Source organism: Podarcis gaigeae, assembly GCF_964106915.1.
Source record: "Podarcis gaigeae genome assembly, chromosome: 17".
NCBI classification, from domain to species: Eukaryota; Metazoa; Chordata; class Lepidosauria; order Squamata; family Lacertidae; genus Podarcis; species Podarcis gaigeae.
This window is the reverse complement of record NC_139694.1, coordinates 2,955,079-2,970,763: the sequence shown is the minus strand read 5'-3', so window position 1 is coordinate 2,970,763 and position 15,685 is coordinate 2,955,079. Positions and strand designations below refer to the sequence as shown.

Below are 15,685 nucleotides of genomic sequence, written 5' to 3'. Positions count from 1 at the left end.
GAGCTCCCGTCGTTCAGTCCCAGCTCCTGCTCACCTAGCAGTTTGAAAGCACTCTTAAGTGCAAGTAGATTACTAGGTACCGCTTTATAGGTGGAAGGTAAACGGCGTTTCCGTGTGCTGCGCTGGTGCTGGCTCGCCAGCTGCAGCTTCGTCACGCTGGCCATGTGACCCGGAAGTGTCTTCGGACAGCGCCGGCTCACGGCCTCTTGAGCGAGATGAGCACGCAACCCTAGAGTCAGACACGACTGGCCTGTACGGGCAGGGGTACCTTTACCTATATCTTTTTATACAGTAATGAGCATTTGTCACCCTGTCCGAAATCAATTGTCAAAATTTGAGGTCTTAGTTTATGGTTTGCAGCAAGGTTTTAACTGCATCTTGAGTGGTGCTCTGGATGCTCCCAACCTCAGAGATCCCAGATGTGTTACATGGAGCAAGCCCTTTTCTGTGGTGGCACCCAGATTATGGAGAACTTTTTAGGGAACCTGCAATGCTGTCTTTTAAGTGCCAGCTAAAACGTTTTTTTAAAAATTGCCCTAGCCTTTTCCAATATTTAATTTTTGTGTATAATTTGTGATCATTTGTATTCATGTTTTTACTAACTATTGAATATGTTTTGTTGTGGTGGTTTTAATTGTTTGTTATGAGCCATTTGGAGCCAATATCAGAATTAGAATGGGATAGAAAAGATTTAAAATAACCCAACCTGCACTTTTCTGTTCTTACTTGCATAAGGACTTACTTCTAAGAAGATATGTATAAGATTGCACAGAAAAAATAGACAAGTGCTCAACTTTCTTTCTTGCATTACAGGTTTTTAAGTTAAAAGCGGTCCAACTTGCAGGAAAACTTATTCCTGCCTTCAATACACCCACAGGGATTCCTTGGGCAATGGTGAATTTGAAAAGGTATGAGATTTGAGGCAAGAGGAAGATTGGAAATCAGGAATAGCAAAAACCTATGTTTGGCCACTGATAGTAGGATGTCTCAATGCCTTCTAAGGGATTTTTCTTCACAATTAAATACCTATATGTGGTGTCTTTGGAGTCTGGTGTTAGCTGTGGTATCATGTTGAGTAGTAGTCAAGTTTGGGGGTGATCCTTCCACTGTTGGTTCTTGAATTATTTCAAGGACATTTTTTTCCTTTGGCTTGTGCTTATCTTCCCCAGTACTCTGTTGCTGATTGGTCTTTGCCTTTAACAGAAATAGATAAATTGCTAAACCTCTTCCTATATAGAACAATACCAGTACCAAATATTTGTATGCATTTACCCTTTAATCTTTCTCTTGCCAGTGGTGTAGGTCGCAACTGGGGCTGGGCGTCTGCTGGCAGCAGTATCCTATCTGAGTTTGGCACCCTTCACATGGAATTTGTACACCTGAGCTACTTGACTGGCAACCCTGTCTACTATGATAAGGTTAGTTTTATGCTTTTTCTGGTGTAATAAGAAGTTTGTAGATATTTCTTGACAGTGACTATAAATAATGTCCTTGCTTTTATTATGTATTCTGTTTTTATATTGTGATTTTATGTTGTGAACTGCCCTGAGACCTGCAGGTACAAATTTTTATAATAATAATAATAATAAAATGAAATAATGCATATATTAAAAGCATAAACCACCAAGGACCATTAATTGATTGACAATTTATAATGAAATGGTATTTAAAAGTCTGCCTAGTTCTTCAAAATTTGTTAGGGCACCAATTTAAACTTGTTTAATTGATGGAAGAGGATTTGATTTACATTCTGTATTGAGACTAAGCTGTGATTATTATTATTTTTTTCCATTTAGGTCATGCATATTCGTAAACTACTTCAGAAAATGGACCGCCCTAATGGGCTTTATCCAAACTACTTGAATCCAAGGACTGGGCGCTGGGGGCAGCGTGAGTACTTCCTCCTCCACATTTATTATATCTATCTATCCACACACACATATAAGCACACATTCACACATAGGCACATTCTGAGACCCATTTCAGGCATCACAGCCCAGACCATGGTTTAGCCTTTGGGAACTTCATACTCACATGCTCCATCCTCCTCTTTCATGTTCTGGTTTCTTGTATCATGTCCCGGCTAATAGTAATAATAGTTCTGCCTCCTTCATTGCACAATGACATCAAGCTTTGATTTGGGGAGTTTGACTTCAGTAACTTCCAGGATTATTTATATATGCTGCACAATGCAAGCTTCATTTGTTAGTTAATGTAGATAGTTTCACAATCAGAATCAGCTGCTTCAAAGTATCAGATCCCAGCAGCAAGTCCATTAACTAAATTTTAGTAGTTCTTAGTTTCCCGAAGGAATTTCTAAAACACCCATGGAAGTAGAGGGCAATGAGTCTACAGCCTTGCTGCATCCTCTGAAATTTTCTTTAACTTTAGCTTGATACATCTGATGTGGTGCTGCAAACAATGTCCTTACAAGTGAGTCTAAACCAGGGGTCAGCAAACTTTTTCAGCAGGGAGCTGGTCCACTGTCCCTCAGACCATGTGGTGGGCCGGACTATTTTTTTTTTGGGGGGGGGGGGGAGAGGAATGAATTCCTATGCCCCACAAATAACCCAGAGATGCATTTTAAATAAAAGGACACATTCTACTCATGTAAAAACACGCTGAATCCCGAACTGCCCGTGGGCCAGATTTAGAAGGCGGATCCGACCCCCGGGCCTTAGTTTGCCTACCTATGGTCTAAACAATTGCCAAGATGGGAGACGCCCCCCCCCCCCAATAATCTCAACCTTTCCTGTCAGTGTTGTGGGATGAGCTGTGCTGAGCACTGTGATATTTTATGCACCTGCCATGCCTCTGGGTAAGTCAGCCTCCTGTTTAACCATTTGTGTGACTGCATAGAAATCACAAAGAGGAAAAACTGGTTTACTTACTTCTTTCCAGAGGGGCAGCTGGATTACAACAAAGTGTCTTGTGACGCCTTTAACACATGGTATCATGGCATATGCTTTTGTGGACTTGAGTTCATTTGTTTATACGTGTGAAGTGTTTTTCTCGATTTCATACCTGCAGCTGAAGATTGCAGGTTGCTTACCTGTGACTACAGTTCTTTGGTCATCTGTGCAGTCACATAGCCTACCTCCACCTGCACTCCAGATGCTGCTGTTCTCCTGCTCTTGTTCTGCACTTCCTTAGATAGATGCTGCAGTGGTCCAAAAGTAACTGAGCAAGAAAGTGCGAGCCAGGCTCCTTGAGCATGTGCACTGAGGATGGGAGTGGGTTTCCTGCCGGAATGTCTGTTGAACTCTAGAAAATTCTGAACATAGGTCAGTGCAAGGACAGAACCCATATGTGTGGCTGCACAGATAACCACCTGAAAAAACCAGTCACTGGTAAGCAACTTTTCTTTTGCCATGAGGTACATGCAGGGTTTTGGTTTTTTAGCAAAAAAACTCAGGGTAACAGTTCCCTTACTCTTTTTAAATTAAATAGTTATTTTTTTGTCTTGGGGAGCTGGAACAGATAAACACCCAATGCCTGAGCCAAAAATCCACCTATATTTGTAATCTATAAAGTTGTGGCCATTTCTAACACAGATCGTTGTCGGCTTGAGTTTATTAATCACATATTACATTTAGCCACTGCTCCAGGGGAGTGGGGTCACAGTGGCACTGTGACTGGGTCCGCAATAAATTAACTAACTAACTAACTTTGTGGTGAGTTCTCTCACCGTTTTTTCCAGAAAAAAAGCACTGGGTTCTGCATGTGGGGGTAGTTACTTTCTTCAAATCTATCAGTCTGATGGCTTAGTTCACTTTAAAAAGTCTTAAGGTTTTAAAAGATTTCCTTGATGGCAAAAGTTGGCTTGAAAAGAGACCAGCTTTATGCTGCTGTCCCCAGGACACAAACCTCTGAAGAGATCAGAAAAGATTAGTTATCTTAACTTACTCAAGAGAGAACATTAAGCAGTAACATGATCACAGTCCTGGAGAGCTTTCAGTGCAGATATTGTGGCCAAGTAGATAAGCTAAGAGCCAGTTTGCATATACACTGAGTCAGATTATTGATCCACTTGTCCAATTCTGTGTTTTCTGACTGGAATCCAAGGTCTAAGGCAGCTTCCCTGCCTGCCCCACTCAACCTTATTGTGTAAATTGAATGGGAACAGTCAACTAATATAATTTTAATATGGAATGAAATGAAAAGCCCACTTTGCTGTTCCGCGATAGGCCCGTTATGTGAAATGCTTCTCAGGTTTCCCAATATGTAATTGTGTGTTCGATCATGGGTCTGGGATTAGGCATTTAACTTCTTGTGTCAAAAATTCAAAACGGTGCAAAGCTAATCAGTGATGGGAAAAGGAATTCATTTTCCATGTCAGTGGTGTAAGATGAATTGTGATGCAAAATAGGTAAGTTATTTTTATTTTTAGTATACCAAATTCTTAAACCACAGATAGATGGAGACGATTTTTAAAACAGTTGCTTTTCCAGACTTAAGGGTTATTTCCAGCTAGGTTTTACAAAATCAGTCCTGTTCATTCATTTCACTGAATCTACTTTGAGTATGAGTAATATTGGATATAACTCTATGGAGTTTGCCCTGGCAAATCTAGGTGGTACTGCGCATACCAAATTTTACCCTCTTTCTCCTTCTTGGTTGCAGATCACACTTCCATGGGTGGATTGGGAGACAGTTTCTACGAGTACTTGCTGAAAGCATGGTTGATGTCAGATAAGATGGACATGGAGGCAAGGAAAATGTATGATGATGCTATTGAGGTGATTATAGTGCATTGATTTCCCCCCTTCCCCACATAGACAATGAGAACGTCAATTTTAAAAATGTTTCTCCCCTTAAAATGCAAATGATTATTTTGTTTCTAACTCTTTTTAGGGCAGCAAGATATACAATATGTACAGATATACCATCTTGATTCAGTTCTGAAGCTGGTGTTATAAAACTGTGGCGCTCCCCATTTTGACAGTTTGCTAGCTGCATATTGTGGACTAAGAGGCGTTTGATAACCCTAACCCACCGCACCACTTGAACCTGTTTTTGCAGACTCAGGCAGGCAACAAAAGCAGGTTTATTAAGCACTTGGCTGTAGCCAGAATTCTGCATTTGGTAGACCAGAAGTTGTGCAGACCTGCAGTAAGCACCATATTTACACAACTGTGTAAATGCTGTGAAAACCTAAGAACTGGTTTGTGATTCCTCACCCTGAATTGTTTCAGCGGTATTGTAACTGAACAAATACTGGCTGACATTCTGGATCAGACTTCCTGGACTTGTCCTCTACATGTTGCATGTGAGCAAAATATTGCAGTTCTTTAGATTCCGACCATCACTGCAGTGTCAGAGTAGCTGTTGAACTGGAAACCTCTGAAAAGTGTCATTTGCAAATATTAGCATTAAAAGTTGACAGAAGGAAACGCCAGCCTTTACTGAGCACTGCTTCCGTCTACTATGACTAATTAAAAACAACAACCCACTACTGGCAGAATCTGCCCCCACCTTTACATTGTAAGGAAAACACAGACCTGCTTCCAGAACTTCAACATCCACATGGAAATGCCCTCCCAGCTTAGAGTTTTATAAATTTTGCGAGCAGAGACCTGTTCTTGAGCCAAGATTTTCAACCAACCCCTTGCTCAAATAGGTTACCTTTTCTTAGTGAAGTTCCTGATTCTGGTACCCTACCTTTAATTCTAAGTAGGTTTCATGAATATGCTTGCTTTTAAAAGAGAGATTTGTGTATGTAAAAATCAGTGGTCTTGTAAAAAGCGATGGAAAGTTACCTCTCTCTCTCTCCATATGGATTTGCACTCTTCACAGTAAATGTCCAATAATCTTGATTTGTTGAATTTCCCTTGAAGTAAGAAGCCAGGAAAGTTTTAAAGCAGAGGTTGAACCGTCATCTGTCATGTATGATCTAGTTGAGATTCTCCTCTAACTCTACAGTTCTGTGATTCTATTATTCTAAGCTGGAGTTTGTCTTACAGCAGCTTGTATGCTACTCCAAATCCCATGTAATGTGCAAAGGGCTCATGTCAGTATTTGTGATGGTGTTTCCGTGTGCTGCTCTGTTTTCGCCAGAAGTGGCTTAGTCATGCCAGCCACATGACCCGGAAAAACTGTCTGCGAAAAATGTCGGCTCCCTCGGCCAGTAAAGCAAGATGAGCACTGCAACCCCAGAGTCGTTCACGACTGGACTTAACTGTCAGGGGTCCTTTACCTTTTATTTACACACACCCCTCCGAAAAACAAACCCACACCTCCAGTGTAATAGCGCTGTTTCTGGAGAAGAGGGGAGGAGAATGAAAGTGTAACTCGCTAAGCTATGCCTCTGCTCTTTTCCTCACCCCCACCTCTTAGTTTTGTGGGAAATGATGATGCAGGATAAATGCTTAACTCCCATCATGCATGACAGAGCAGGAACTAGGTAACTTCTTTCTACTCTCTCTCCCTCCCTAAACAAAGCGGTAAGTAGCTACTTAGCTCCTGTCCTGTCGAGGACTCCCATCCTGTAAGTTTATCATTGCTATTTATTGGTACCCAGCTATGTGGTTCTTTGGGTGTTTTGCAAGAGAGAAAAGACTTGCTTGGACACACACACACGCATTAATGCAAAGCGTAAAGGATGCACTTGTGGCAGTGAATATTTTGAATATTTGAAGTAACTAAAGCTTTTCTGTTTCTTCTTATAGGCCATAGAGAAGCATCTTATCAGAAAATCCAATGGAGGCCTAACTTTTATTGGAGAGTGGAAAAATGGGCACCTTGAGAGAAAAATGGGCCATCTCACATGTTTTGCTGGAGGATTGTTTGCTCTTGGAGCAGATGGTTCCCGAGATGATAAGGCTGGACACTACCTGCAGCTTGGAGCAGAAATTGCACATACGTGTCATGAATCATATGACAGGACAAGTAGGTATCCTTTCCTGTCTTAAGTTCTGGGTGGCTTTCCCCCCTTAATGCATACTAATGGTAATGTCGCTGAATTTGGAGCAATTTTGAAAGTACTGTACATGAAAATGGGGAGACAATGTACTGTGTAAGAGATTATTATTTTTTTAGCTCATGCCCTTTGAGTTTGAATGGTGAATGTGCATTTAATAATGTGTGCATTTAAACTTTGTTTTGCCAAGAGAGAAAGCTGCATAAAAGCACCATCAGTTCTTAGTAGTCATGAACTGTGTGAAAAGCTAGAAAAGGAGGTTATTAAATTACACAATAAAATCTGGTAACAGTGCAAACCGGTAGGAGTACTCTTACTGTTAGCTTTAAACAATTTAACTGGATGAGGAACATAAAACTATATGCTACACATCTTTGTAAGCTGAGAAATTATCTATATCTGAGTTCATTTTAACTGTATTTTTATTGAAGCCTAGTAGCAAAATCTAGATTATCCAAAATTGTGTTTTGCATTACCATGCCTAGGAAAAAATGAAGCCTGCATCTCCTGGAGTCCCAACACTTGTTATGACTTGCTCATAATTACAGTACATAACACTCTGCTATTTATCCTCAGAAATAAAATATGTTTTTGCCATAGTTATCTCTATGAGAAGCAGCCTTTAATAACTTGATCTACTTAGTCAATTTCATGATTCAGTTTAAGAGCTATAGATGTCAGTTTCATAATTTTACAGTAACCTCAAATTTCCTTTTTACACCAGGTTTAAAACAAGCTTCTTGAGTAGTGAATTCTGTATTCTTAGTAAAGAATGTATTCAGTTCAATGTATTCAGTATTAATTCTACAACTGTGTGCACATTCATTATTCTTTCAGTGGGTTTTAGGGTGTTCTCACACTACAAAAGGCCTGGACAAATTTGTAAGAACTGTTCCAAGTGCTAGTAAGCACAAAGTACCTGTGAGCGTTAAAAACAAACATAGAGTAATGTATGTTATTAGCATATTTGATATAGAATTTCCATTAAAAGTTATTATTTTTCATGCTTTTTATTAGTTTTCTTACTTTCTAACCACATACAATAAAGTAATCAAAATAATAAAATGACACCAAAAAAACCCCCAGGAAACATACATACAACCATAAATCCATAAGTTCTTACACATGGACTTATGTCACCATATTCTTTATTCCCAATTCCTTTTCTTCTCTGACAGACTTCCATCTTCCTCAAAGCGGGTCTGTTTTATGTATTTGTTAAACTGCTTCTTTTATCATGTCATCATTTCTGCTGTTTTCCACAAACTATACTTATAATCCATATTATGGTTGGTGAAAATTAATCAAAGCAAATCTAGGTTTTGACTTGGGGGCTCTCTTTTTTAAGGAATCTCTATAAATTTCACATTCCTTTTGGAACTTTTGGTTAGGCTGTCTCCTAATTTTCTCTGTCATTTTTGCCAATTTCCATAAATAATTAAACCATTAAATGTTTTTCCGCCTTTTTCCTCTGCAGCATTAAAACTGGGTCCTGAAGCTTTCAAATTTGATGGTGGTGTGGAGGCAGTAGCAGTACGGCAAAATGAAAAATACTACATTTTAAGACCAGAAGTGATAGAGACGTATTGGTATATGTGGCGATTCACACATGATCCGAAATACAGGCAGTGGGGCTGGGAGGCAGCACAGGTAACAACAGAATGCTTTTCTGTGTGGAAGTCAAAATGTTTACTGGCAGCCTCTCACTGATGAAGTGTGATGAATATTGTGTTGTTGCATAGTTGTCTGTTTCACAAGCGGAGACATAAATGCACATATAGGAGAAATGACAAATAGCAGTATTTAGAAACATATATCCAAGCATATAGAAGAACATTTGTTGTAGCAGAACCAGCGTGGCTTTTGTAAGGGCAAGTCCTATCTCATGAACTCATTGGAGTTCTTTGAGAGTGTCAGCAACCATATGGCTGTTTTATTGGCTGTTTTTTTTTGTAAATGCTAAACAATGAAGACAGAAGACAGCACATGAGACCAGTACATGTTTCTCTTTTGTCTCCCTCTGTAGCCCCCCACCAAAGCCCCTAGAAAATTGGGGTGGGCTCTCCTGAACAGTGTGGGTTGCAGTGGGAAGAGATAATCATATGAAATCAAACAGAAGCACCTTGCATGAACCATCTTCACGTTGCATGCTTTATGCAACAAAGCTTTGAGTAGTATTCTGGGGCAATCAAATATAGTAGCATAAATGAAGTACTAGTGAAATAATTAAGTGGAGCAAAAGTCGTCTCATAACTTGCAGTGAACATTTCTGCTTACCTTATTATGTTGTTGCTGATTTTAAAAACAGTCCTCTACGTAAAAAAATAACAGGAGTTTGGGAATTCCATATTTTTAATGTCCTGCAAGAACAGATTAATGGACATTTTGACTACAGTGGTGCCCCGCAAGACGAATGCCTCGCAAGACGGAAAACCCGCTAGACAAAAGGGTTTTCTGTTTTGGAGGTGCTTCGCAAAACGAATTTCCTATGGGCTTGCTTCGCAAGACGAAAATGTCTTGCGAGTTCCTGGGGGGTTCCCCCCCCTTTTCCCAAGCCGCTAAGCCGCTTATCAGCTGATCCGCTAAGCCGCTTATCAGCTGATCCGCTAAGCCGCTAATGGGCTTGCTTCGCAAGACGAAAAACTGCAAGACGAAGAGACTCGCGGAACGGATTCTTTTCGTCTTGCGAGGCACCACTGTATAATATTTCACATATTGTTTTCCCACATACAACTCCCTCAGCTACCAAATTGTTCTCTTTTTTGTCTTAACTGTGAATACCCAGCGTTAGGTCTTGTTTGTCCCTTGCTGTTTTCATCACTATATGGTTAGGTAGGATTCCACTGTTTCGCAGCAGAATGTGTTAACTAGATGCAAGAGTGAAAAAGTGTCTAGCGGAACACTCATTCTGTTTCCCCCACGCCCCATATAGGCCATTGACAAGTACTGCCGAGTGAGTGGTGGATTTTCTGGGGTCAAGGATGTCTACTCTTCAGCTCCTACATATGACGATGTACAGCAAAGCTTCTTCCTTGCTGAAACACTAAAGTAAGCAGATTTTTCGTCTTGATAATTTTCTTGGAATTGTGGCGGTCTTAAGAGGCTACTCAGTGCTTATAGAATTGTTGCCTATTTCATTATTGTTTTCTTACGTAAATTGCAATTTTTTTGTAAACCACATTGGAATCTATTTTGATGAATGGTAATATGTTTTAAATCAATGTAACAAAGTGGAGTCAACAAATGAGCTGTTGATGGGATGAATGGCAGAGGTACACCCACCAGAACGTAAGATGTAAGCACAAAGACCACCACAGTGTACCTAACATGTAATAGAAAGGGTATCAAAATATGTAATAAGTATTAGTGACAAGACAAATGTGGTGTTTCTGTGATCCTGAAGGTTTGCAACATTGACTTTGTTACTAATTATCATTTACATTATTATATAGTGCATATTCTATAGTTTCTGAGTCCCTTTTTTAAGAGGTTGTCTTCTGTAACATGTTTACATCTTGTTTACTGGTGGATATTTTATAGTGTCAGGCTATAGGTGTGTTTTACCAGGAGTTTGTTTTTGTTTTCTACTGACTGGATTTAAGCATCACACTAAAGCTTGGCTTGGCTCAGACAAGCCACAATTAACGTTAACCACAGCTGATTAATGCTTGGTTGGGTCAGAATAACAAACCATGGTTAATCGAGCACTGAAGTAAAAGCTTCCTAACTTTATATTCACATCATGCTACATCATGATTTAGCATGGCATTTGTTTTCTTTTTTACTGCAATGCAAAAAGAAATTACAATTGCCATTTACCCTGCCAATGGTTACCCAAGGGGAAATGGTGTTTTGTCAAGGCAGTATTTTTGAGATTGTTGGGTATTTTACATTAAAAGTGTCAAGGCCTTATGGATTTTTTTCTATATGCAGAGGGGGAGTAGTTATGAAATATAGTGGTAGACATTTGTTTTTTTTAAAAAAAAGGTTGTGGGGACGATTTCCATTGGCAATAAATGAGGTTCTTGTGTACTGCACTGCAGTTAATTACTCACCAAGACACCTTACGTTTTTCCATATCCTGGAAGGCTGAATGAAAGCCAGATACACACAGTGTCAATCTTACTATTTGGAGAGACTATCTCTCCTCCAGCCTGTTTCAAACTACAGTGGTACCTCGGGTTACATACGCTTCAGGTTACAGACTCCTCTAACCCAGAAATATTACCTCGTGTTAAGAACTTTGCTTCTTAAACAGAAGCAGAACAGAAATTGTGCAGCGGTGGCACAGCAGCAGCAGCAGGCCCCATTAGCTAAAGTGGTGCTTCAGGTTAAGAACAGTTTCAGGTTAAGAACGGACCTCCGGAACGAATTAAGTACGTAACCAGAGGTACCACTGTACTTTTTCTGCCTTTTATGAACAAATGTGTTGAGGGGTGGGTGTGTGCGTGAGACAAACTGGGTCTTTGTCTGCCTAGTTTCGGTCCTGCCTAGCCCACTTACCCTGGAGAAAGCCCCATTGATTTCACAGCAATGTACTTCTGAGTAGACATGGCTAGGATTGCTCTGTAAATTTAAAGATTATAGAGTTCCTTGGCACATTAATTGGATTATAAACAAACAAACCTGCAGAACTGCATTATTGAATAACGTGTTTACCCCAGTGTGTTAACTTCAGAGATTAGGAAATAATCATGACTTGAAAGTCTTTATTCTGAGCGAAGAGTTCAGAGAAATATTTTAGTCTACAGCTAATGTGTCCCTTGCTTGAATACTCAGATCATTTTGGCTTTCTGAGCTGGGTCTTAACAATTTGTTCTTTGAGTCTTCTAAATAAATACTTTCTGGGTGGAAGCATATATTATCAGATAATGTCTCTTAGAGGTCTTAAAATAAAAGGACTCAGTTTATGGGTGTGCTTTGGAGACTTACAGGGCAACATCACACTTTTCACTAAGGCTAATGAGCACCAGGCTGGCATTTCACTACAGCCAAATGGAATTTGTTCATGTTAAGTTCATAACACTTCAGAAAATCCAGTTATTTCAAAGAGAACACTTCTGGCAATCATGGCAGTGTTATTAATTTTGGTGGATAAAATCTAAATCATAAGGTTGAGATTATTATTTTTAAAAGTATTTGAACAAGAACTAGATAATTAATCCATTAAAAACATTTTGATCCATTATAAACTGCACAGTTAATTGAGCAGAAGAGTTAAAATAACCATCATAATTTTTTTAAAGCAAGTACCTAATTTTTACCCTATAGGACGCACTTTCCCCCCTCCAAAAATGAAGGGGAAATCAGTGTGTGTCCTTTGGGGCGAATGCAGGCTTTCGCTCTCCAGGCTTCAGGAAGCTATCAACAAGCCTGGGGAGCCCGCGGGAGTTCCCACAGGGCTCCCTAGGCTGCGGATAGCAGCCTGCTGCCTGGAGCACGGGGAGCGCTGAAGCAGAGCGCCCTGCGCTTCGGGCAGACATCCGCTGCCTAGAGAGCCCTGCGGGAGTTCTTGCAGGGCTCCCTAGGCTGCGGATAGCAGCCTGCTGCCCGGAACGCGGGGCGCGCTGAAGCCACGGGCGGGGGGGGGGAAATAATTTTTTTTCTTTACCCCCCCCCAAAAAAACTAGGTGGGTTGTGGGCCGGTGCGTCCTATAGGGCAAAAAATACGGTACTTATTTTTAAAAAGGTGGATGGTGAGAAGCATTCCGTCCTATATGAGATACGGGGGACTGTTTCTTTTATGATAGCACCCACTCTGATTACATTCCTGCTTCATTTAAAGCAATAATATTTTCTCTTTCAGAACAGTTGTTGCAGATCGTATGCGAATTATAGAATTTATAGAATTTCAGTTGATTAAGTGATCTGCTACAACTTCTTTAATGGGTGATATTTTAACCGGAAAGTCCATAATTTTTCTGAGGTTATCTAGGTTAGACCAGACATGGTGACAAACCTTCTGCTGCTCATTCCAACTTGTTTTCTCTCTCCACCTGACAGGTATTTGTATCTGCTGTTCTCCAACGATGATCTTCTACCTTTGGATCACTGGGTTTTTAACACAGAAGCTCACCCCTTGCCTGTTTTACATCTAGCCAACACAACACTTTCAGGAAATCATGCATATCGATAGAAACTATTCCAGGACAAGGACAAAATACTTCGTTTTAGCTGTGTTTTGTTTACATGGACCACTTCAGACTTAAGGCTTGAGAGAAGACTGGCATTGTTTAATTAATGAATAACTTTGGATGAAGAGAGGATCAAAACTGCACTCTTAAGCATGTACATAAATTTAAAAATTCCATTTTATACATGACCAAAACTATCGAGTGCAGGGTGTGTCAGCGAAAGACCTTGTATATTTGCAACTGAGAAGGTGGAGCATGGTGTTTTTAACAATTCAAAGCCTATCGGAACATGTTTCCTGCCCTATGACAGGACTGCTACTACTGACCTTCGTAGTGAGCGATCTCCTGCCCAGATGATGTGGATTCCTGATATTATGTCATTTGGTTTTTCTTTCGATGATGGCATGACTGAAACAATGACAGGCAACAAAAGTGCACTAATAGCACCTAGAGTTGAAATTCCTCTACTCCTGTTTAGAATTTTCTACTTTTCATCAGTCTGTCTAGACTGGCAGCCATTCCCAGTGCCTCTCAGACCCTTGCCTATTTTTATTATTGTTATTAATAATATTGATCAACCATTTGTTCTTGTAGTATTGTTCATCAGTAAATGAGATATGAAACGGATCAGCAACTTCTCTCGGTTTTCCTTTTAGGATTTGGGAAGCTTCTTTCACTGCAGCGTTGCTTCTTACACTATGACAAAACTGCCCAATGCATCTACCGCTTGGTCAAGATTCCCTTCAATTAAGTTGCAATAACTCAGCATTTGTCTATGAAGCCTGGAGTTTCATTAAACTCTCACTTTTTTATTTGTATATTATTCAGAAATGGAAGAACTGTTCTGTAAGAGATGTTTTTACACGTCCTCTGAGTAAGACTGTTACCTGGGTATAATGGGGCTTGGTTTTTGGATCTTTTGGTACAGCGGGAGTGTGAGGATGAGTTTGTCAGCCTTCACTTACATAATAGAAATCCTACCACTTGATTTCTAAGCAACTGGAAACATAACACTTACAGGTGTGTACATGATAGTGGACAGCAGATCAACAGAAATGTTTGTGTGAATTTTACTTTGCAATGCTTCCTTGTCATTACTAAATGCATTTGATAACAATTTGGGTTAGAAATGGCTCCTTTCCTGTCAGGTCCCCCCACCCCAGTTCAGTTAAAAGAGAATCATTATTTGGGGGGGGCAGGGGTTAGTTGGATATTTAAATATTTTGTATGAATATTTTTCATGTACATTGGAATCTGATTTCCTGGTGAATGCAGATTACAAGCATTTATTTTTGTTGGTATGCATCCCTTTTAAAGAGTGCTGAATTCCAAAAATGTTGACCAAGTTATCCCACTGGGACCTTACTGTGCCTCAAGGACAGCCGATCTGTAACTCAGCACACCATTTTAACTAGGTAACTGGTAACAAACCTAAGATCCACTTGTGGCGGAAGATAAGTTAAATATTTAACATATTGCAGTCCCTAGGATGGAGATCACTCTACCCACTTTGCACTGGTACAGTACAGCTGGGCCTCTGGCCAGGATCATGCTGCATTCTAATGTGAAACCCAATATATGTGCATGTCTCTAGCCCACATAATTGCAGAGATAAATCTAAAACTTCATGGTATATTTACAGTAGAGAAAGGTGGAATTCTAGACCTTAGGAGGTTGAGTTATTCCTTGCGTAGCACAACTACTGGACAAGCCCCATGGTCTCCACTCCCATGTTGCCACCCCCACAAATCTGGTTTTTATATTTCTGCATCCTAATGTTTTCTTTATGCTCACTTTTTCTTTCCCAGGCCCCCAATAAACTCAAAATTCTAAATTCTGCATGAAAAAAGACAACATATGCAAATCAAAATCATGTGCTGTTTTTGAACTGTAGCCTGGCAATAGAATTTGGAATATTTTGATGCAAAGCTCTGTAGAAGTTGTGTCTAGTATAACGTTGGAAATTGCTCTCCATATGCTGCTTATACTGTTTTTATTGAGCCTAAGTCTTGGAACATTGACAATGTTCTCATCGAAATCAGTGGCAAAACTCTGTATGATGCATGGATATCCAAAGTGATTGTTTTGTTGAAAAGTAAAAATTGAGGGGGCTAGAATGGTTTTCAGCCTAAGTAGAGTGGAACTGGGCTTTGTATTAGGCTGAATAGTTTTCAGCCACTTTCTGTACATGGAAAGAGTGCATACTCATGCTGGTACTACATTACTGCTACATTTGTCTTCCCTAAAACATTTATGTGCAGCAGATAGTAATCTTCTTTTTAGAGCAGAATTGCACAAACAAGACAGTGTCATTGTTGGGAATACTTGGGTGGATTAGCTGATTTTGTCTGTTGAATAGCACTAGGCAGTCTTATCATCCCTCCATGCTTATTTTAAAAGTTTTTCAGACCACTTTGCATGCAGTTTCTTCCAGTTTTGAGTTTGCCTCTCTACCCCGCCCCACCCTTAATTGATGTGCATGAGTATATCAATTAAAATGGGCCTGAGCATCTGGATCTACTGGATAGATCTCTGAGATATTTGTAATAGATCTGCAACAGTTTCTGGCCTCTGTTTTTTAAAAAAACAAACAAAAGCAAAAGCAGCAACAAGTAGATTTCTCATTTCACTT

The 15,685-nt window shown here is 40.0% G+C and overlaps 1 protein-coding gene and 1 long non-coding RNA gene across 2 annotated transcripts in view; both read left to right on the top strand.

Moving 5' to 3' along the window:
* MAN1A2 (mannosidase alpha class 1A member 2) overlaps window positions 1-13,680 on the top strand; it is a 37,772-nt gene extending 24,092 nt beyond the window's left edge. The window contains exons 6-13 of the mRNA XM_083718996.1: window positions 814-908; window positions 1,295-1,418; window positions 1,797-1,890; window positions 4,624-4,739; window positions 6,669-6,888; window positions 8,397-8,569; window positions 9,852-9,967; window positions 12,923-13,680. Of these exons, the coding sequence (XP_083575122.1) occupies window positions 814-908; window positions 1,295-1,418; window positions 1,797-1,890; window positions 4,624-4,739; window positions 6,669-6,888; window positions 8,397-8,569; window positions 9,852-9,967; window positions 12,923-13,055 (1,071 nt within the window). The 3' untranslated portion in view covers window positions 13,056-13,680. The remainder of the gene's footprint in view (window positions 1-813; window positions 909-1,294; window positions 1,419-1,796; window positions 1,891-4,623; window positions 4,740-6,668; window positions 6,889-8,396; window positions 8,570-9,851; window positions 9,968-12,922) is intronic.
* The window catches only part of LOC310835334, a 364,886-nt gene that overhangs the window by 224,247 nt on the left and 124,954 nt on the right, over window positions 1-15,685 (top strand). The window lies entirely within an intron of this gene.